The sequence below is a fragment of the Lissotriton vulgaris genome, chromosome 5 (assembly GCF_964263255.1).
Source record: "Lissotriton vulgaris chromosome 5, aLisVul1.2, whole genome shotgun sequence".
NCBI lineage: Eukaryota > Metazoa > Chordata > Amphibia > Caudata > Salamandridae > Lissotriton > Lissotriton vulgaris.
This window is the reverse complement of record NC_141693.1, coordinates 707,330,278-707,354,131: the sequence shown is the minus strand read 5'-3', so window position 1 is coordinate 707,354,131 and position 23,854 is coordinate 707,330,278. Positions and strand designations below refer to the sequence as shown.

The following is a 23,854-nucleotide window of genomic DNA, read 5'->3' as shown; positions in this document are numbered from 1 at the left end:
CTTGCTGATCAACGGGTACTAACACCTGGCAACTTCTCTCTATTTGGCTGTCCTATGCATATCCATACCCACCATCATCTTCAAACATACAACTCTCATTATAGTACTGTCTACCTTGCGGATTGTCACAATAGTTCTTACCCATTCCACCCTGAGCAGTGTCCTCACGATACATGCTATTTTGATCCGTACTTCCTCGACCTCGTCCTCTTCCCCTCTCTGTCCCGTTTTGGGCTAATAATAACAGACACTGAGCATGCCAATGCCCCTCCTGTTTACAAAAAGAACACTTTTTTATTCCCCGGACAGCGGATGGGCCTCCTCCTCTTCGATTCAGACCCACCCCTCTTTGAAACGACCCTCTACCACCCCTCCCAGCTCCACGTCCACGAATAACTTGCTGCAACAACACTTGTGTTTTGAGATCTTTAGTCTTTTTCTCTGTTCTATCCTTACTCTCATTTTCCCTATGTTCGTAATACTGAGCCATACTTAATATAATCGAGGGAGTGGAAGTGGTCCAAGTGCTCTCAGCTGCCTGTAAGCGAGACGAGAATAGATTCGTAACAAAGCGATTCACAAATAATCTTACTCCCCCTTCTACTGACAAATCCTGTCCACTGAAATCAATAAATACACCCTAGAACCTGGTGAAAAAGACTGAAACCCTTTCATCTTTCTTCTGTTTGCATGCTGTTAATTTATCCCAATCTACCTTTCGGGAGGGATTAAAGAGTTCATATAAGTAATTATTCGCCCTGGTAGAGCCTGGACTTCTGTCCTCGGCTTGTCTCCAAGTTTTCGTTCCTTGTCCCAATCTTTGAACTGATCCCAAGTTCCCCCTAAGTCTGCGACATGATCAGTGTCATGCACCTGACGCCACACATCAACAGGGACTAATAAACCAAAGAATAACTCGATATCTGCTAAGGTCATTACGGCTGATCCTGCAGCCTCAGTGAGCTCTTTATAATATGCAGTCGGATTCTTTCGGGGGTCCGGAAGATGTGTTTTTAAGGAGAGAACCTCACTTCGTTTCCATGGGGTGTATATCCATTGCTCCAGGAATCGGGATTCCACCCGGGCCCTGGTCACCTGATTATTACCGTCCATCACCTCTGGGACCTCAGGGTGATAAATAGGGTGCACTTCTCTCATAGGATGTTGGGAGTCGAACAACTGGGATTTTAAGTGCAATTGGTCTCGATATTTCATCAAAGTGGTCACCCTTTTATATACATCCTCCAATCCCATTTCATACCTATATGCACTATCTAGGACGTCAAATAGTACCTGGGGTGCTCGCCCGTCAGGGAAGCTAGATTCCCACTGGGAAATTAGACAAGTTGCCATGTGTTCTAATGCTAACTGTTGCATGATTGGGTCATAATCCCTAAGAGTACTCCACATGTCAGGGATGGTGTAGATAGGATTCAACATCAATTTGGATGCCTGGTCCATTATTCTTGCCCGTTCTTCCTGTCCTGCAAATGATCTAGTAAACAATCTCCGGGGCTCTAGGTTTCCAGCTTCCAGAATAGGGGTGGCGCCTTGCAGCGTGGGGGTCGCTGCCAAGGATCGTGGAGTCAACATACTAACTTGTGGAGGCATTATTATCGGGGACAATCCTGAAACCGTAGTTGTTGTGGGTAACAAAGTGTGTAATTCCGTTACTGGCGGAGGCAATCTAAAGGTAGCTACCACCTGAGCAGGGGCAGCTGCAGCAGCAGGGGCAACAGAGGCTGCAGGGGCAGCTGGAGGTGCCACAGGGACTGCAGGATATATGAGTTGCGGTGCATAAGGAGGTGGTGGGCGTATATCCAAAGCTCCTCTATTTCATCATCAGGCTATGTACGGGTGGCATAACTCTTATCTACCTGTAATCTAAACTGTCTGTTCGAAGCCTCAATGCCTTTTTCTACCTGCTCTCTGTCATGTGCGACAGCCTTTTGTGTAATCGTCTGCCCTTGTTTAATTTTGTACAGCTTTCCCTTCGCCTCTTTTTGCCACATTCCTAAGGAATCGAACATGGATTGCCTACTTCTCTTAGCAAACAAACGGTCTTGCAAAAATTGAATTTTCTTCTCATCAAAGGACCCAGTTAGGGGCCACTGTAATTCTACATTTTCCTTGGTGTATCGGTGCCATGAAGTATTAAATAAAATAGGGGAAATACCATGCTTTACATACATATCGTGACTTGGGCTGCCCTCCGGTGGGGCTGGTTTACTTTTGCACAACCGTTCCTCTTTTCGTCGACATCCACATCCAAAAAATCATTTACTAAAACACGGCATCTTTCCTATATCAAGGACTCTATTTTAACCACACAATACTCAGACTGACATGGCCATGTCTCACATATTCATACGTTCACTCATGCATCCATTCAACAAATCAAATCGACATGTCTTTCCAAATAAACGGAGCCCGTCAACTCTCGTTATGGAGAACTGACCAAAGCAAATTCCAAGCCAAGAATATACTCAAGACAGGCAGTTCAAAAACTACCCAGAAACCATCAGACAGGTTTTTAGCCACAGACCGGCCTACGGACCATCCTCCAACCTTCCTGGTTCACCCTCAAAGCTATTCCGACTAAGCCCGCTGCCGTAGCGTCGCTTCGGATGTGCTAGGAAGGCTACCCAGGTTCGGCCGTCGGCTTTTCCGAGAACAGTTCGGCCGGGTGTACACCACAAGTGCTACACCTAGGCGTCCGAGCAAGTTTCTACAATTCACCAAATAGCTCGAGGAGCATCCACCCGTGCAGCTACTCTGCTGCCCCGTCGGATCCCCAAGTTCTCCGTGGTACTCCGGACCACCAATTCCAAATAAAGTTAACTGTTTCCAAAAGTTTTCTTAAAAGGTACCATCCTAAATCTACAAACAAATCCACTCACCTGGTGCACACAGGTCTGATTGCAGATTTCCGCACTGCCAACTCCTGTGACCCATACACAGTCACCTTTCCGTGTTACACCCGTAGGACTCCAGGTGAGGGGCCAATAGCAGCTGGTGGCCCTCTGGTCACGGGAGCAACGCAACCCAAAAAGTCTCCGCTCGGTCCACCCCCGCGAGCAAGACAACCCCCTCAGTGTCCTCTTCAAATTCGTTTACGGGAGGATGACCCCTGCACAGAGTCCCAGCGGAGTCGCCAACTGTTGTATGTAAATAAAATATACCTATGGAGCTATACTTATCAATAGCCCCTGAACCAATTACCATTAAACAGACAGTTGGCAGTGAGGAAAGGTCAATCATTTATTAGCAAAGTACTCTGCGCAGAGGAGCCTCCCCACGACCTCCACCTCGAGGTCCGCGGAGAAGACTGCTGGCGTACATTCAAAACAGGACATATATACCTTTTCATTACACACACAAAACACTATAATAGGAAAAGTACCAGCCGGCCCTCGAGGTCCCAGGAATAACCATATATGTGCCCCTTAGAGATCAGTTTAGGTGAGGTGATCGCGGCTATCAAACAAAGCCTTGGCAACAAAGCCCCTGGGCCAGATGGCCTCCCGATAGACATCATTAAATGGAAACCTGAACTTTGGACACCTATTTTAAAAAATGTTTTTAATAGTTTACCATTAGTGCCAATGCCAGATCCATGGTCTACAAGCGTAATAGTGCCGATATATAAGAAAGGGGAGAGAACAGATCCAGCAAATTATAGAACTATTTCACTTTTAGATAACACTCTGAAAATTTTGGGGCGAGTGCTATATAATAGAATAAATGACTGGGTAGATGACACGGGGGTTTTAGACCCTTGTCAAATGGGCTTTAGAAGTGGGGTTGGGACGACAGAGCAATGCCTGAACTTAAATTTAGTAATTGGCAAATATACTATCGCTAGGTCGTCACCAATCTACTTAGCAATTATGGACTTATCGTCCGCATTCGACCTATTAAATAGGTCCAAATTGTGTTCGATTCTTTTAGATTATGGCCTAGAAGAGCCCCTTGTACACTTTTTGGCCTACCTGCATACCGACACAAAAGCACAAGTAAGGATCGGGATGGCGGGGGAAATATCAGGGCACATAAAGGTAGAAAGAGGAGTCAGGCAGGGGTGCGTTTTAGCACCCCTGTTGTTCATTATTTATATTAATGGACTAAATAAATTTTTTAAACTGGCAACTACTGATGTCCCAAAAATAAGGGGGGGACTACTACCGACTCTGCTTTAAGCAGATGATGCTGTGCTTATGGGCCTCACACCAAACGCTTTACGTAGCTTGGTCAAAAGTTTTGCACAATATATGGATAACCTAGATCTTAAAGTACATTTAAAAAAATCTTTTATCATGTCTTGTGGTCCGGGGAAAAGACAGCTTAGTGTTATTTCGGTGGGATCAGACAGACTCTATTCCACTAATACTTTTCCCTACTTAGGAATGGTTTTTGCTGCGAACGGCTCGTGGAGTGGGCATTTGGGACACGCCACAAGCAAGTTCTCAAAATCCATTAACTCTATTCTTAGCCTTCCACGGCCTAAGAAAGTAGGTGCAACAAAAGCAATTTTAATTTTTTTTAAACTACAGTGCGTCCCAGTAGCAACATATGGGACTGAGATATGGGGTCTGGGTAAAACATCTAGTATCCAGACCGAGGACAATCGTTTCTGTAGGAAAATCCTTGGAGCCCCTATTTCTACGTCAGAGTATATCTGTCATTGCGAATTGAATTTGTATTACATGTTATGTTATGTTAAAAGTTATTTCTATAGCGCAACATACACCAGATAGGTTTCTTGGCGCTTAGGAACAGGTCGCTACAACAAAAAGTGGATTAGATGGAATAGGCTGACGTGAATAGCCAGGTTTTAAGCTGCTTTCTAAATTGAAGATGGTTGTCAGCTAGACGTAGGGAGTTCCAGAGCTGGGGAGCCAGCGTTGAGAAGCACAGCCCGCCATGTTTGTTTCGTTTATGTCTTGGGGTGCTCAGGAGGTAGTGGCAGGATGATCGAAGGGTGCGGGAGGGACTGTATTTCTTGATTTTGCTGGATATGAATGTCGGGTCGGTGTCCGTCAGAGCTTTATGGACAATACAGCCTAATTTAAATGCACAACGATGGCTCACAGGGAACCAATGCAGTTGTTGCAGCAGGGGTTTGACATGGTGGCGAGAAGAGATTCAGAAGATAAGCCTAGCTGCATGGTTCTGTATCAGTTGTAGGCGTTGTACTTGATAGGCTGGGATGCCGGCATACAGAGGGTTTGCTTAATCCAGTCTGGAAAAAATTAGCGCCTGGACTACCAAAGTGGCTGCTTCTTTCGAGAGGAATCTTATTATCTTTTTTATTTTCCACAACATAAAGAAGCAAGCAGAAACCACTGAGTTGATTTGAGGGTTCATAGATAGATCCTTGCCTATTGTGATCCCAGGCTCTTTGCCGTAACTGCCAGGGTAGGGGGAGATCCCAGGTGGGTAGGCCAAAAGTTGGAGTTCCAAGGGCTGTTGTTGCCGCCAGTCAAGATCAACTCTGTTTTGTTCGGGTTTACCTTGAGTTGGTTCAGGTTCATCCAGTTGCTAATATAAGTCATGGTATCCCGCAGGTGAGATTCAGATGAACTGGAGGAATGTAGATTGAAAATTAGTTGCAGATCATCTGCATAGTTAAAAACCAACAGGTTCCTCTCCCTCAAGGCAGTGATCAAAGGTTGCATGTAGAGCTTAAACAAAAGGGGAGATAAGGAAGAGCCCTGCGGGACTCCGCAAGGGAGTCTGCCTTTTGTGGAACAGTAATGGCCCATACGAACAGAATGGAACCTGTCTGACAGAAACGATTGGAGCCATTTCAGAGCTTGACCTCCAACCCCTGCACTTCTGACTCAGTCGACCAAGATGTTGTGGTCGACCGTGTCAAATGCTGCTGAGAGATCAAGGAGGATTAGGGCCTGTGAGATGTTTTGATCTGCTCCTCTGCGAAGGTCGTCCATGACCGACAGGATGACTGTTTCGGTCGAATAGGCGGGATGGAATCCAGCCTGATTGGAATCTAGAAGAGAGGATGCTTCTAAAAAGGAGCCCAGGCAACCTGCTACATGGGACTCCAAGATCTTGCCAAGATAGGGTAGGAGGGAGATCGGGCAGTAGTTACTCATGACCAGGGGGTTTGCACCAGGTTTCTTCAAGATAGCAATAATCTCTGCCACTTTAATGGACTCCGGGACCTGTCCACTGCTAAGAGAAGAGTTGAGGAGAGAAATAGGGGGTTCAGGGCAGGCCGTGAAAGCATCATGCAAAATGTGGGGAGGGCCGCTGTCGAGAGGGGAGCCTGACTTGACTTTAATCATTAGTGCAGAGAAATAATCAAGAGTGATAGGCGAAAATTGATTAAAAGCAGCAGGGGTTTTTCAGCTGGGGCTAGGAGTGGAAGAAATGTTGGAATGGGGAATACTAGATTTTATTACAGTAATTTTGTTGAAGAAATAATGATTTAGTGAGTCACAGACCTGCTGAGATTGCTCGGGCTGAGCCGTTACTCTGGCCGGGCTAGTTAATTCCTCAACAATAGCGAAGATTTCCTTTGCCTTATTAGCTGAGTTCGCAATTTTTACGGAGAAATGCTCCGTTTTGCACACAAGTATGGAGGATTTATATGCTCTGAGGAGAAGTAAGTAAGTAAGTTTAAGTTCAGGGTTGTAGTGGCATCTCCACTTCCGTTCAGCTTGTCGAAGTTTTAATTTTGCTTCTTTAAGCTCTGGAGAAAACCATTTTTGGGCATTGTGGGGTCTTCGTGATTTAATTTTTTTATAAGGGGCAACTATGTTGCAATCATTCTCTAGCCAGATGGAAAGATTAGTAGCCTGACTGGAAGTTGAGCAGTCTTGAGTCAGAGGAGCTGTGTTGGCTAATATTGTGTGAAATTGCTCTACATTTGCTCGGTTCCAATTCCTGGCTGTCATACTGCCTGGTTTAATGGAAGTAGCTGGGCTGATAATCGAGGTCGTGAATGTGAGAGATGGTTAGTTCTGGGTCCACACTTGGTCTAAAATTTGGCCCTTGTTGTGAGTGGCCGTATGTATATGCTGAGTGCAGTTTAAGCTGACCAAGGTGTCTGTAAAGTCACGAGATAGTAAACAATCTCCGGGGCTATTCTCAGGCCAGTAATTGAAATCACCAACTATCAGCAACCTTGTGTGGTTAATCACAAGTTTTGCAGTCAAGTCCCCAAATGCATGGGGGAAATTTGGCATTGGGTGCGGTGGGCGGTAAACAACCATGCATGCTAGGGAAAACTAGGGTGATTCCAGTTTAATAGTTAAGATTTCAGTATGTGGGACTTGGATGGTGGACAGTGAGGTAAACTGATGCCTTTTGTTAAGAATAGCCGCTACCCCCCCTCCTCTACTACCCGCTGCTCTATCCAACTGCAAAATGTAGTAAGGTTCGGGGATGGCCGCTGAAATATCTGCGGTGGATTCAGGCGTGAGCCATGTTTCCGTTAAAAATAAGATGTCCGGCCTATTGGTGTCCAGCAATGAAAAAAGCTCTAGCTGATGTTTGCACAGGGAGCGAGTGTTTAGGTAGTAAATAGACAGATCGCTACTCTTATACGTGGCCGAGGGCAGTTTAGTATCACTTTTTGCATGAGCAGCTGGGTTACTAAGCTTGGTAAATTGAGCCGTGGTGTGACCTGTGCGGTGCTGGATGGGGCAGGCTGCCAGTAAGCCGTGGTGCTCCAAGGTGCTCTTAAGGGTGTCATCGATCTTGTGCTCCCCTTGAAGATGCTCTAGTTGGTTTAATGAGTAGGTTTGTATACGGGCATGATAACCGGCCCCTTGCCCCGGACTGCCCCGGACTGCCGAAGACGGGTGCAGACGGGCTTGCCTTTGGCGCGCCGCCGGCACGTCCGCTGCGCGAAGGCCAACACATCCGTTTTTATGGGGGAGAGACGGCAACCACTAGACCGTACTCTCGCAGCCCACCGGAAGTGAGGGGAAAGATGGAAGGCACAGGAATAGCAAGGCCCTCCCTCCACAACAAATGAGCAAGCTTGCGGTGGACTGGGGAGGTGGAAAAGGGAATTCACGGAAGCCGGAGAAGTAGGTGCAGTTAATACAATGTGCAGCTTAAAATATCAGAGCCCAATATGCCCTATAGCCTTTGGTAGCTGCCGATTTAATTAACAGAGAAGCAATGCATAAAAAATGGTAGCTAACCCATTTAATTTTTAAGAGCAAATAAACAAACAATTGCTGCTTCACGGAGGATGCCTGTCACCTGAGGTAGCGCGCATCCCGATTTTATAGCATAGAGACCGGCCATGTTCTGGCTGGCAATTTGGAGAAATAAATTGGCCTCCCTAACCCATGAAATCATAAGAGATTGTCTTAATTGTGAGAAATGGATGACAATCCCTTGGCTCTCTGGAGTTCTTAATAAACTGAGCAGTGTGGGTAAAAATCATCTTTTCTTCGACCCCGGCAGGATTGAGCCTTAAGACAAAAATGAAATAAAGGTTGCACTATATGCACTTTATTGTAAAGATAGATTGGCGAGGGAGCTAACTAAATCAACTATCCAGGCTTATGTGAATAAAGGTCTGTATATACAACCAATTCCATTGTATCTTACATTGCCAATGACAAACTGGGAAAGATCACTTCTGTTCCGTTTAAGGGCAGGCACTGTTCGATTTTTATTATGTTTCCCATTAGGGTATTCACCAATAAGATCTGAAGATAAATTGTGCCCATGTGATGGTATGAGTTTAAAAAATGATTTACATTTTTTCTTCTTTTGTAAATTTTATCTAAAATATATTAATTGGTTGCTAGTTCCATATTTTAAGAAGCACAGACCACTTTCTTTGGAACAGTCTTATTTGATGCTGCTAACTTTGAACAATGATGAATTGATATTCCGCACCAGCACTTTTTTGAGAGTTATTACCTATGTACGTAAAACAATGGAGTACCCTTAGTAAATTTCTGTATTATTGCTGCTAAATTATCTGTAATTTTGATAATGTGTGACGTTTTAAATGTATTTGGAATCATGGTTATTTTATTTTATTGGGATTGTATATTTGTACTGCTTTTATGAATTTGACAAAAATTCGAATAAAGATTTTGATTTGATTCGACCATATATGGCACACATAATTGGTTTCATATTAGACACAGCGATTGTGGGTGTAGGACAGGAGGGGTGACTCCCTTTCGTCTTGGTGTTAGGGAGGGCAAGAACGGTGCCTTCAGGAATGCGCTTATCGCACTAGCAGCCAGATGCAACCTTGGTTCCCAAGACAGAAAGGAGAACTCCCCACATTCAGCTGTCCACTATAACTCATTGTATTTGTGCCAAGAATAACATGTGATCTCCACTGACGCTTACGTAACAACATATCAACATGGTGCTGGTCTTGCGAGTGCCTAGCCTATGTACAAGAACAGTCAATATACTTCTTTAAGAACAAATAAATACAAAATATATTCTAATAAGTGCAAAATACATCCTACTAATAAAAAGGTAAATACTTTTTGATACATCATGCTAATACAATATATATCGACAGTACAAGCTTATTATATTTTATACATGAGCACGGGAAAATCGGATTTATATCCTTCAAGCCCTCCAGAACCTTAGTAGCACAATTTACAAAGTCAGTCCAGTCCTGAATCTGTATCTTTTGGGTATCTCTGAACAGCAACCTGTACACTTCAGTGGTTAAGCCAAACCCATCTATCAGAGCACTCTTCCGGACATAGTAGTTGTCAGCATCCTCTTCTCTAACAGTGAGGAGCTTGTCTCTTCCTTTGTCTGCAAAGGAGAGTCACAAAATTGCTGCCCACTGACTCTGGGATACCTGATGTACTTTGCAGGCCCTCTCCAAAACAGTTATCCACTTGTTGATATCATCCCCAATCTGATAGGGAGGGACAATTCTGTTTAGGATTCTATGGTCATGAGACCTTTCCCTATCTCTAGGTACTATGCTGCCACCAGTGGGCTCTAGCCCACTCAATTTCTTCTCTCTTTCAAGAGCTAGAGTATCTTTTGCAAGGGCAACTTCTTGCCTCTTGATCCTAAGCTTGGCCTCTTTCATCCTAGCTTTATGCTCTCTTCTATGATGTTAAGGCATTCTCCTTAGAGCAGAGGCATTGGACTCTACTAATGAGTCAGAATGTTAGGATCCACTGGAAAGAGATCTGGGTCTTCTGTGCTCACCATTAGGCCTACTTGGGGGTCTGGATTGCATCCTTCCTCCTCCAGTCCCAGGTAGTCCTAGGTTTCCCAGGTTCAGTTCATTAACTTCTACCTGGTTCAACTCCTCGTCCTCTTCAGAATCCAGTGGGGCTGGCCCAGTAGGATCCTCTTCAGTAGACGGTTGGACACCCCTCCTTACTACCATGGCCATCTGGGTCTGATGCCTTTTCTCAGCCATCTAACACTAGGATGTCTACCAGGTGCTGGGAGGATGGACTCTGTCCTTATCTCAATCATTTGGCAGCACACAAGCTTCTCAGTTCTTGAAAAGTGAATGTGTCATACTTAGAAGGCAACCTTGGGTTGTCTTCTGACAGAGGCACACTAGACCCTGCCTTCAAGGACATTTCTAGTGAGGTGTGGTGTGTGCACCTACCTACACTACTTGTTTCCTACCAGAACCTCTCTAGGAGTTGTAGTCAGGGTGTGCTAAGCCCTTACAACCTACAACTGCTAAATTCAGTAGAACTTATGTATTATAAGAACTTAATTTATATGTACCTACAGGTACCTCAATGTGATCTTTCAAATGATTTCTCAAGATTATTTGGTAAAACAAATGCAAGCTCTTATCCCATCCGCTGCACGCCAATGTGAGAAGTTAGCCTAGCATATGATGTCCACTAGTTCTAGTTGGCACCTTGCACCAGTCTAATCGACCCTTATTGATGGTGGTTGTAAAGTCAACCTTATAGAAAGCTATCCTAGTGGTAGCACGGACCAGCAGTCAACAGGCTAAGACTTCAGAGAGCATGTGAAGCTAGTTGTTTTACCAATTATAATCCCTTGAATACCAAATGAAAGGACACCACACAAGGTATATATCAAGTATATATGTATTTATTCTAAACACAACCCCTCTGCACTCTTTATGAGGTCAGAGGTCAAAGTACATTACAAGATTCTGAATTAGCATACGATAAGTTGCACAAATACAGTTATGCACAAGGGGCCTCACAAACCATATACTAAAATAGTAGTATAAGAACCATGTGAGGGATAGAAATTCAGGGCTGGGGCCTGTGGAATTGCTGGGGCCTCTAAACAACCAAAGGTTAGGAAGTATGAGGCACAGCAGCGGGTTACCATTGACTTTCTATGGGAAACGAAGAAGTTACAAAGTTATAATTTAAGGACACTTCCGGGTGAACTACGACAAAACCCCTTTAGACTAGAACACTTCGAGAGTCAAGACCCACGGGAGCACTAGAGTACTCGTGTTACCTCACCCAAGAAAGCCGGGTGCATAGGTGCCTTTTGGTGTTGGGTTTCGCTGTCCTTTTCAATGGCGAGCTGCAAGCAAATTCTGCAGGCGACCAGAGGAAAAGTGTCCGGGTGGATCCAAGGGTGGACTGGAGATCTGAAGAACCTGAAAGCAGAGGGGACAGAGTCTGGGTCACTAGCCAGTGACCAGGAAGATACCAGGAAGGAACCAGGCGATGTCAGGTGATTTCAGGTGAGGAAAGTGAGTTTGTCTCTTCAGCCACGAGGTCCAGGAGGCATCGACGACAACCAGGCGCTAGATTCAAGCTGTCCCATGACGGATCTAGTTGACTGCAGTGTCGGTATCAGGATTGGACCCACAAAGCCTTGGCAACCGCAACCCACGCAGGATGTCAAGATTGGCTCTGTTGCAGACCAGCAAGGTCTGTGGCACTTCTCCTTTGGAGGGAAGCTGAAGCAAACGTGGAGCAACCAGGCAAGCAAGTTAAGTTGAAAGAAAAGTCTTCTGGGGGCTCACTAGCCAACGGTCAAGGAACCAGGAAGATGAGTTGAGCTCAAAAGCAAAAGCGGGGCCCACGGGACACTCGTGGAGTGTGGGGGCCTGTGCTTTGGTGCAAATGGTGCTTGGGGCTGGTGCTTCTCGTACCCCAATGCACAACTGCGAGGGTACCTCGGGAGTCGAGCAGTTAGCAAAATGCAGGATGTCCAGGAGTTCCGGTCCCACGTCTCTCGTGTCCGCCACGTATCTCAGCTTTGCTGTGGATGTGGGTCGGGATCAGAGACGTCTGGAAGTCCAGGTCCTGTGTTGCAGATTCTTCGGAATCCAGCGTGAGCATCGAAAATGCAGACTGGCAAAGTTGGTGATGGTACCTGTTTGAACAGGGAGGTCTTCCAGTTGAGATGGAACATCAAAGGTCCAGGATATGTGTTGCAAAGATTCGTCCAGGGTAATCTAAAGTCCTCGGGACACAGCTCCTATACTTATACTCAGTTTAGGGGTTGGACTACCTGGCTAGGTCCATCCTATGGATGGACCTGAGAAGGGGGTGGTTACGCCCCTTTCCCTTTTTCCAGTTTTGCGCTGGAGCGGGGCTGGAGTGCCCCAGCAATTGGCTTGAACCGGGCTATGCATGGAGCACCTTGTGTGCTCCAGACAGTGTCTGGAAAAGCAATGCTGAATGCAGCCATCCCTGCCCCAATACACTACAGCCTGTCTGGGGAGGTGCTAGCACCTCCCTTGACAGGAAACCTATTGTCCAGGCCTCCCCTTCAGGAGTTTCGTCCAGCAGCAGTAGGTCAGACTCGTGTCTGTGGCAGCAGCATCCATTTTGTTATGCTGAGGCTCTGTTTAACTTTAACTGGGTTTCAGAGTAACTACATGTCTTCTCCCTCTAGAAGGGTGGAATGCTACCCCCACCACCAGGGCGGGTGGGGGGTAGTATTCCAAAGTGTTTGACACCTTACACGACATGTTTTGATAAAGCCAAACCAAAGTTAGCATTAACCACGAGTATTATAATGCACTTAAGAGTAAATGGTATGGCTATATCATAGAACAGCTATAAGGAGATGGTTCCGAAAGCTGCAGAGGGGCTCAGCTCATGCTAGGGCACCCTCTCACATAAAACCAAGCACTCTGCCTCCAGGATTGTCGAGGCCTACCATAGGAGTGGCTTATAGGTGTATATGTGTCTATATATATATATATATGTAGATATAAGGATACTATATCTAAGTAAGGGGTGATTACACCACCTTACTCAGGCTGTGTGAACAGACCTGTGGTGTCAGTTTGGAGGGCCAGCCAGGGGTGACATAAAATAATGCTGCAGCCCCTGGTAGGCCTTGGATGCACCTATGCCCTGGGTACCTGGTACACGAAACAGGGACTGACAGAGGCGACCCAATAACCAATCTGGTATGTACCTAAAGTACATGGTTACAATTTAGAGACAGAACAGCTAGGCTGTTTTCCTGATTAGCAGGGCCAGAGCCAGTCTAAAGTCGAAAAACCAGAAAATCACAGAAAAAAGTGGGGGTGACCATAGGAAGCAGACCCTACTTTCCTACAGTCTGGAGATACACTTTCCATCCTATCCTGATATTTACTTCAAATGAAACCTTAACCAGCAGGATCAATCAATCAATCAGGATTTATAAAGTACGGCTAATCACCCTGTAGGGTATCCGGGGGCTTGAAGGTCCTGGAGGCTTATTCAAACAGCCAGATCTTGAGGGCCATTTGGAATTCCAGAAATGAAGTAATGGTCCAGAGGTGCCTATGGAGGCTGTTCCTGGTATTTGTTGGGATGTGGGAGATGGAGCTTACTCCACTTCTGCTTCGGTAGAAGCAGGGAGTCTGGGCAAGTGAAACGGAGGTGGAGCGTAAGCTTCTCGGAGGTTGGTTCAAGTTCAGGCAATGGTTAATGTATCCAGATTCTTGGTTTTGTAGAGTCTTGTGTAAGCCAGGATGAAAAACTCCGCTCTGTTCACATAGTTTGCAGAGTGTTCTGCACTCTTCGGAGCACAAGGAGTTTCCAAAAACTCCGCTCCACGTAGCAGAGTTTTTTCCTTGCTCGTGAGCGCGAGGGGAGCGAGATTGAGAAAAATCCACCTCCTGGTGAGATTTTTCAATGCTGGTGGATGGATTTTTTATTATGGGCTGTCATGAGTGGTCACGACTGCTTGCATTGAGAAACCTTCCGGTCGTGTTGAGAAGTTGCCGCTCAAGTACAAAATCTATTAGAGCAGCAGAAAAAAGCGGGCCCCTCTTGTGCAGCACATGGTGCCATTCTCATTGATTTTTCAGGGCAGGCCAAACACCTGTCACTGAAAATCAATGCTAACTGGCAGGACCAAACTTACACTGCAGCTTGCAGAACTCCGCGTGCGTCACTTGGTAGAGTTCGGGTACTGGAACTCCACAAACTCTGCTCAGGCTTATCCTTGTGTGCGTGGGTCAGCAGCTTTAATTGGCATCTCTTCTATACAGGGAGCCAGTGGAGTTGCCTGAGGTGGGGTGTGATGTGGGTTTGTCGGGGAAGGCCAAGGATAAGTCTGACTTCAGCATTCTGTATGATCTGAAGTCGCTGTAGGAGGTGTGCGGCGAATTCTATGTAGAGTGTATTGCCGTAGTCTAGTCGGCTGGTGATGAAGACCTGTGTCACAGTTCATCTCTTGGGTAGTCACTTGAAGATCTTATGTAGCATGTGCAGAGTGAGGAAGCAGGCAGAGGAGATGGCGTTGATCCGTAATTTCATAGTGATTTTGTTGTCAATGATGATTCCAAGGTCTCTGGGGTGGTTGTAAGGATTGGTTGCGGGTCCTAGGTCTAATGGCCACCAGGAGTGATTCCATGTTTTGCTGGTGTTGCCTAAGATCAGTACTTCCATTTGTCTGTGTTTAGTTGCAGGCAGTGGTTTTGAATCCAGTAGGTGATGTTACTCATGCATTTGTGGAAGTTGGTTCTGGTGGTGGTGGGGTTATCGGTGAGTTAGAGGATGAGTCGGAAATTATGTTGAGACCGTGGGATCTGATGATGTGATTGCTGTGGAAGCTGGAATGGGAGGGGTTAAGTAGCTGGTTCTCCTCCAGGTGTGTCATGAGTTGATTGTTGATGATGTTTTCCAGTACCTTTGCTGGGAATGGGAACAGGGAGATTGGCTGGTAGTTTTTGAGTTCACTGGGGTTGGCGGATGGTTTTTTGAGTAGTGGTTTGATATGGCGCGTTTCCAGGCATCAGGAAATGTTGCGATGGTGATAGAGGTGTAGAGTAGACAGGTGAGTTCCTGACCAATCCTTTGGTTTCTGAGGTTGAAGATGTGGTGTGGGCAAGGATCTGTGGGATCTCCCAAGTGGATGGGTATCATGTTGGAGGTGGTATGCTAGATGGAGAGGATGTTCCAGGTGGTCATCGTGGGGTTCGTGTTGGTTATGATGGTGTTGTATCTGTCAAGGAAGTCCGTAGGTGTGGGTTGGGGTTTAAAGTTTTTGTATATGGGTTAGATTTTCTTGTGAAAGTATTGTGGAGGTTATCACACATCTCCTATGATAGTATGATGTTGTTTTTGCTGGCAGCCTAGTTCGAAAATTCCTTAACCATGTTGAAAAGTTCCTTGGTGTTGTTGGTTCTGGTTTTGATGCATGCAGCAAGAGCTGTTTTGTTGCCCTCAGCAGGTGGTGGTAGAGGCTAAGGGAGGTCTTGAAGACTGTCCTGTCTGAGGTGTCTGTGCTGGAGCACCCTCTCCTCTCCAACAGTTTACTGTCCCATTTCGCTGTTCTGAGTCCTTGGGTATACCAGCTGGCCTTTTGCTAGGATTTTCCCTGGATGTTTCTCTTGATGGGGACTGTCTGCAAAATTGGTGATCCAGGCATTAAAAATGTTGACTCCCTGTTCGAGGTTGGTGGTAGTACCAGGATTGTTGGTGTTGAAGGCGTTCGCCCAGCGGGTCTCTAAGATTTTGTTCCAGTTACGGTTAGGGGGGTTGGTCATCTTCGGGGTGGCGGTGCAGGGGCTGGAGATGCTGAATTGGAAAATTGAGTGATGTGAGTTCTGTGACATGGCTATATTTGACGCATTTGCTGGTAGTGAAAATTGGGTCCAGCATCTCCTACGAAGTGTGTATGGTCGTGGATGATCTGGGTTAATTCAAGGCTGCTCATACTATTGAGGAGGTGTGCTGTGTGTTTGTCGTTTGGGTCATCGATGTAGTAATTTAGTTTGCAGAGGAAGATGTAGTCCTTGGAGTATAAAGCTAGGGGCACAATGAAATCTGCAATGGTGTTGCAAAAGCTGGAGCACGGACCTGTGAGTCAGTATGAGACATTGCCTCTGATGGTTGTTTTGTCGTCCATTTGTAGCTTGAAGTTGAGATGTTACATGGGAGTGGAGGTGTTGTCGGTGGTGGTGGTACACTGTATGGGTTCTTTGTGGATGATGGCTGTTCCTCCTCCCGGCTTGTTAGGGGTGTCCTGGTGACTGATTTCATACCTGACAGGGATCACTGTGGCAATGTCTGGGGAAGACGTGGGGTTGAGCCAGGTATCAGTGATGAAGACAATGTCAGGTACGACTGTGGCGATGTGGTCCATTAATTCAATGGCATGCTTGCATAGTGAGCGTGTGCTAAAAAGGGTACATGTGAGTTGTTTTCTTTTGTTCAGATGGTGTCTGTGGTGTGTTTGTGTTGGGGCTTGTTGATGGACTGGTGTGTGTTCAGTGGCAGGTGAAGTGGCAGTGGGTGCAGGTGAAAGCTTCTACTGTGGAGCATTGGTCAGCATGGTGGCAGTGTGTGTTGCAGTGTCTGGGGTCGAGGGTGTATAGCTCCGCAATGGTGCATCTTCGAGGAGCTGGGAGGGCCAGGGGTCATGGCACTGGGCATGGTCCAGGCACGGATGCATGCAGATGGGTTTGCCTTCAGCGTGCCCACTGCATGCGTCCACTTCATAGTCATGCTGAAGCCTGCCTTAAGTAGGTCCTGGGTGGGCGGGGCTTCTGTTGGCAGGAAGAACAGTGAGTGGGAAAACCCGGTCGGGAAATCACCAGTGGGAAAACCCGGGCAGCTGAGGTGTCACTGAGTCAGTCTGGAACATGCAAGAACTGGAGGCCACTGGCAAGTGGCAAGCTAGGTGTCTAGGTTCCTACTCACTTGAAGTGATACAGATCATCCCTGTGCACTGAGATCAACTATACCAACCACATCTCACAATCACACAAAGATAAAGTCCCTACCTCAATAATGCTGTAGACGATGTCTCACAATCAGTGGTACAAAAGGGGGTGGTGATGGACGGAGCATCTGAATCAATCAAACACTCACACCCAGTCAAAAGATCTGGGTTTAATCCATCACCGTTCTTTAGCCCACTCTGCCACCCCGGTTCAGACATGGCTATATGCAAATCAGTCTGACCCTGTGCCTCATGGGAACAGTCCAGCCCGAACTGCCAAGCCATGTCTTCCCTGGACCGGAAACAAGCTTCCGAGGACCGGTTTCTGGCATTCCAGCCATCTTCAGCCCTTACAGTCTCACAATCAGCACCATAACACAGCACAGTGTATTTTAAACTGACAACTTGACTTTTAGTCTCTCTGTCCCGGGATTTGAGGCCATTATAGACCCGATAACCTCTTCAAAGTACCTGCAATAAGCGTCACATTCACATATGAACTTAAATCATCCCGGAAGAACACCACACAGCCATTACAAGATACTGTAATCTAAGCATAAGCAATTGCAAAGTGCAACCCTATTATTGCTCAAACTCCTCCGCTGCTACGATTTGATTCTGAACCACTGGAACTCCATTCATGTTTTGACCAAACTATGGGCTTTTGGGGTTTGGATTGGACTTCGGCAATTTCTAAATAGAACACCCTAACTCTCTCACATCAGTGGAAAATCATCCACGTGCTACCAAGTTAGATCCAGCATTTTCTGGGCCCACTTTCTTACAAATGGTCCTCCAATGGACATTTTATTTTCCGTCTGAAAGGTGATGGGAGTTAACATTCAATAAATCAATTTCAAATAACAGTGAACCCATTTGGCTACACAATAAAGAAAAGGAATAAGTAACTATGTTAAAGAATGTTAATTAAAAATTACACTATTCTTAGCACCATGCTATAAAAATACAGAATAACAATGGAGAAGCCCAACCTCTGGAGAAATTGAGATAGACCAATATTAGGCAAACAATAAGTTAATTCTCAGCAATATAAAAGATTAATAAAAAAAGTTGATACTCAGAGAAGAGTCTCAGATTTCTGCGTCTATGCATGGGTGAATCTGAATCACCTAAGTAAAGTCCAAGCAAAGAGGATGGTCCTGAAATCTAAAGGACCTCAAAAATCAGGATATTCATAAAGGAAAATGGAACAAGGGAAGACAATAAGTAGGAAGGCATAAGCATTTCAGGAGCTTGGTCAAGAGTCTTCTTAGGTCAAGGAAGTAAGTGTTATCATAAGCCATACTCATTCAAGAATCAAAGGAATCATAGAGGTCCAAACCTGTCAAAATCCAGGGAAAGGTGCTTTAATGGTTTGGAATGGTTCTGAAGAGGTTCTGAAGGGATCTGATCTCCAATGGTGTGAACACTAAGTTATATATAACACAAGAGTATTCTTTAGCAACACCCCTTTGCATCAGGGTTCTATTGTCTTTCTCCACTTCTCACAATGTAGACTGCAACATTCATAAAAGTATCTCACACTGGACTTGGGAATGACATCATCTTCTCACTCACAGGTTTGATTGTAACATTGCTGAATAGGACTTTCAGTTAACACTCTGGCTCTCCATGTTCTTTCATCTAGGTCTTCTTCTCAGGCTCTCTCACTCTCTCTTTCTCTCTATCAGTAGTACAGTAATGTATTTATCCTCAAACTAACAATACGTGTGAATGCCTGCAAGGAATGTCATGTTAGCAGAACATAGAAAACAATATTATATATAGCACGTTAATCAGGCCTACTAAAGACAACTTAAAGTATTAACTCAATGGTACACATCTAATATGCATGTGCACACTTAAACACAAATGGATATGAATGGTCAGTATATTGAATTCACATTACATAGGGTATAAAGTAAAATCTTAAATGTATGTGTGTCTGTATGTCTAAGAACTACATTTTAATGCAATACATGTGAAACATTAGTGTACGCCTTACATAAACCTAACAAGTTTCTAATGTAAATAAGATTTTATAATGTGAGGATTGTTCCGTTTCTACTAAAACAACTAAATGGAAAATGTCAATTAATGTATTTAAGGCAAACATCATGTAAGCTGAATTCATTTCTATAGTGGGTACATGTCTCCTAAGGATGGTTTATTCATCAAGACTTCAAAGAATATATCAATTGGTATGGTTAAGGCACACAATATGAGCACGTTGATCAATCCCACAATGACTGCACATTAAAAATAACGCCAAGTGCAACACTTATTTAAATATCTTTGGACTACATAAGAAACATTTGCTAAATGTACATTCACGTAACGTATCAGTTCCAAAATTGTGACGTAATTGTTACATGTAAAGGAAGGGGAAAATTTTGCAGCGCCAATACTCTGCCTTGTCTGTTAGCCTTTTGTGTTCAGGGCACCTGGTTTGAACAGCTTCGTATCTGCCCTTGCGGTCTAGCTCAGCATCAAAGAACTAGTCACTTTCTGCTTTTCTGCACCCTTCACACATAAGTGCTTCTTAGAACCCTGTCTACGTGCAGCTAATATTAGATGTTACCATGCTGCTTTTCTTTGTACGCAACCAGCAACACCTGAAGTATGTTTTTTCACACTGAAATTTTATTTTGAGTTGCTTTAAGCATTAGGAAACAATACAGCTCATGACAGTATTCTTATGAAATTTGAAGATCTAATATTTCAGCGGATTGTTTCTCAGACTGTCAGCACTTGTTACCTGCTACAATGAAATTATGCAGACTTGTTGACCTGTATTATAGCAGTCTATAAGCTTTAAGTAAATTGTTTTAAATCTGACATGATTTTTATGTTTTTTTGTGAACTTTTATGGTGTGGTCATCGAAATAAAGAATTTTAAGTATGAATGAAAGAAAGTATGAAGGAGGGAAGAAAGAAAGGAAGGAAGTAGAGAGAAAAAGAAAGAGAAGGGAGGAAGGAGAGGGAAAAAATAAAAGAAACAAGGAAAGAAAAAGAAGTAAATAGAAAAAGGGAAAGGAAAAGGAAAGAAGGAAAGAAAAAGAGACAAAAAGGATGAAGGAAAAAGAAGGAGAGAAAAAGAAAAAGGCGAACAAAGAAAATAAAAAATAGAACAAAGAAAAGAGAACAAAGAAAAGAAAGAAAGATGTAGAGAAATAAAAAAAGTAAAAAGAGTATAACTTAATACAAAACAGTTTCTAATAAACATAATATGATCTGGAATGCTTTGAAAGAGCAGAAATCTGAAAAGCAAAACACTCTAACTGGAATTTAGAACAGCATTGGTAGGAGATGAGATACAATAAAGATGGACTATGTATCAGAAGCGGCATGCTATCACATCAGGCTCTAAACACAAAGGCAACACTAAAGTCATTATAAAATAAAAACAAAAACACTGGTACTGAAGGTAACTAGCTTATGTGTAGATGGTTTCTTTGTGAGAGAGCAAGATGCAATCACTCAAAGAGACATTACCCAGTGACTTGAGTAGGCTGACCCACTGCCTCATGCTATATATTGTAGTGGACAGAAGAAAATGTAAATGGCTAAACAGACCAATGGATGAAGAGAGGTTTGTGAAAGCCCCTATATGTAAGTATTTTATATACATTTTAGTAAAATTAAAAGGTCTGCGCTAACATCAGTCCTAAAAAGGGATTGCTTTGTGAACACATTAAAAATAAAGAATTGTATGTGTGATCACAGAGTGTACTTTGTAGTTTGAAATAGTCTCACAAATTCTAAATGAAGCTGAGGAATACACGCAAATAGCCAATAAAAAGTAGGTGAGACTAAAATACTCCAGTGGGCTGACTCGAGATGCTATTTACAATGCGTTCAGGCAACGGCTTATGGTTACTGATTCATAGACGCCAATGGCTTAAAAAAAGCTGGATCAAAGCCACTAGTGCATGTGTATAGTAAAGTATGTTCACAATAAATGGCGATAGTGCCATCACATGAGAGACATAAAAAAAGAGACCAATTGGCTTTGCCAACACTTTTGTTCGGCCTTGAATGTTTGAAGGGATCTACTTCCTCCCTCCATATAGCCTACCACTGAGGTGCACAGTTTAAACATGTCTCACAAGCATCTTGCATTTGTCATAATACTAGAGCATTAGCAGTATGAATATAAACACATCCGTTTCTACTCTTATTAGGAATTGATTTTCCGAAAAACACATTTTATAATAGAATGCAAGTGAGGGAGATAGATGAGGGCACTTGGAGAGTTTAAGCATTCACTGGAACAATCACTTATTGCTTTGCCATGCCATTATTGTATTGTCCAACTTCAGACGGCCAGTTCTGAGCTCCATTTGTTTGTGAAGGCATTCATAATTCTGTGCTTTTCAGAGACCAAGTCAAGATCTTGCCTTTAGACTTCGTCCCGTTTGGTCCAGTACTGGTCATCCTCCGCACTCCTGTGTTCCTGGAGTAACGTTGAGTTTCTGGGGAGATAACTGCTGCCCTACTTCTTTATTGCCTTGATATCCATCAGCACACCTGGTCTCAAAAGTGCCATACCAACCTGCTAACCTCAGACAGCGATGGGCTGAGGTTCAACTGATTGATTCCACTGTTGAGTCCACCATCTTACAGGTCTCTGATAGTAACCAATGGAGTGACTGTGGCTCATCACTTCTTTAGAATGTGGGTCACTGTGTCTCACCACTGAAGGAAACCCCTAGTCGGGCTCTGCCACCTCAGACTGGGAAACCAGCAGTGACCAAGTGCAGATCAAGGACAACATTTCCTGCTTCCAGTACCTTCCCTTGCCCTGTTTTAGGTGCTGTCTCATACAGACTTATGGTTATACCGAACTCTTATCATTAACAATAGAATTATTTTTGCAAAGTAAGTTTCTGACATTAGCCATGTTGATGTTAATTAAAAAAAATACGAAACGTATGAATGTAAATGCCTTTAAGTATAACCATTGTTTGAAAACAAGACTAAATACTGTCACAGATCCTTCGAATGTTTTCACATTTCAACGTTATTTCTCTTTTGTTCCAGTAACATACGGAATGACAAGTTCTAATACCTATTACTACACAAAAGTGATGTCAAACCTCTTCTTGGAAACATCCGCAGACAATGGTGTAACATTTCAATCTATTGGCAGCATGGCAGATTTTTGGACAGTAAGTTCGAAATAAACTAATGGTATTAGAATGAGTGCAGAAATGAGTAACTATTCTTTTGTCTTGCTATGTATTTCATGTTTATTTGCATCATTTGTTTTATTAGTGTTATTCTTTTATTACATTTTTTCTAGTTGTCATCTGCCTTTTCTAAATGCTTGACGGATTTTCCAAAGTAGTATCGAGAATTACATTAATTTATTCAACAAAATGGCTCTAACAATTTTACCACAAAATCGTTACTGGACATTTCTTCATAGTTCTGTGAAACTATCTTTTAACTCACTGTGGGGCATATTATCAAGGAGGGAGGTAAATTTATCGCCGTTTTAGTGGCAGAAAACTGCCGCCAAAGCGGCGTTAATGGGCTTTATAATATGCCCTGGGGAATTCCAATAGAAGCCCATGTTAACACCAGAACATGGGTTTCTATTGGAATTCACGAGGCCATATTATCAAGCCCATTATCGCTGCTTTAACTGCAGTTTTCTGCCACTAAAACGGCGATAATTTTTAACGCACTGCTCGATAATATGCCCCTGCATGCCTGCCTAGGTGCAGTCTTAACTACTGCAGCCTCAAACACTGCTACAGAGAAAACTCTAAGGGGCATATTATCATGAACCTGCGTTAAAATAATCGCCTTGGCTGCACATTGTGGTTATTTCCTAGATAAAACGATTGCTATAAACATATTATCATGGAAAATGATTGCTGATAGAACAAGGGTGCTTGCAGTTGAGCAACATGTCTGTCTGTCCAAAATGCAATTTTATCTCTTTCCCTTTAAACATTTTTCTTTCCGTACATCTACTGTATCATCTCAACAAATGTGTTCATCTCTTTAGAATGGACTGTTCAAGGTACTGAATGCTTTTTTAACGCCTTCTCTGCGGCGGCTATTCCGCCGCAGCGCTAAGAGGGTAGGGCGGCCGCGCGGCCGCGCGGCGGTCACGTGATTGTGACGGAACCGCTCCGTCACGGCTCGCGGGTGAGCTGTGCTTGTGACGGAACGGTTCCGTCACGAACCCGCCCGCCCATTAATTTGTCAGCGCAGGCGCGGAACTCGTTCCGTCACAAGCACAGCTCACCCGAGGCTTGTGACGGAACGGTTCTGTCACAAGCATGCAAGGGGTAAATAAAAAAAACACTAATATTTGTGTTAGGATGCACTTCCTCCTGCCACCACTGTAGTGAAGGCTGCATTAGGACTCTGAGACAAATAATGAGTAATGTACATTTTTTTTATTTGTCTGGATGTTCTGAACTCAATTGTGAATTAGGAAGCTGACTCTGGCAAGTTGTGAGGACATGACACTGCCTTTGGTGGTACAGTTGTGGTTGAAGGGCATCTTTGCCTTTCTCCCCTCAGCCATGCCCAGCAAGACCTGATAGCCCGACCTCTTCCCTCAAAAGCATCTGATCCATCAGAAAAGTTTGCAACCCTAGCTTTTAAACAGTATGTTATACCTAAAGTGACTAAAAAGTCATAGGCTCTTAAGAGGCACTCATGAAATAAATATACCATATGCAAATAATTTCAGGGTGTGAAACTACAC

At 44.2% G+C, this 23,854-nt stretch overlaps 1 protein-coding gene across 1 annotated transcript in view; it reads left to right on the top strand.

Annotated features, from left to right (window-relative positions):
• Positions 1-23,854, top strand: part of LOC147711417 (polycystin-2-like protein 1) — a 3,079,390-nt gene that overhangs the window by 414,818 nt on the left and 2,640,718 nt on the right. Inside the window, 1 exon segment of the mRNA XM_086920165.1 lies at positions 22,168-22,295. Coding sequence (XP_086776291.1) covers positions 22,168-22,295 — 128 coding nt within the window.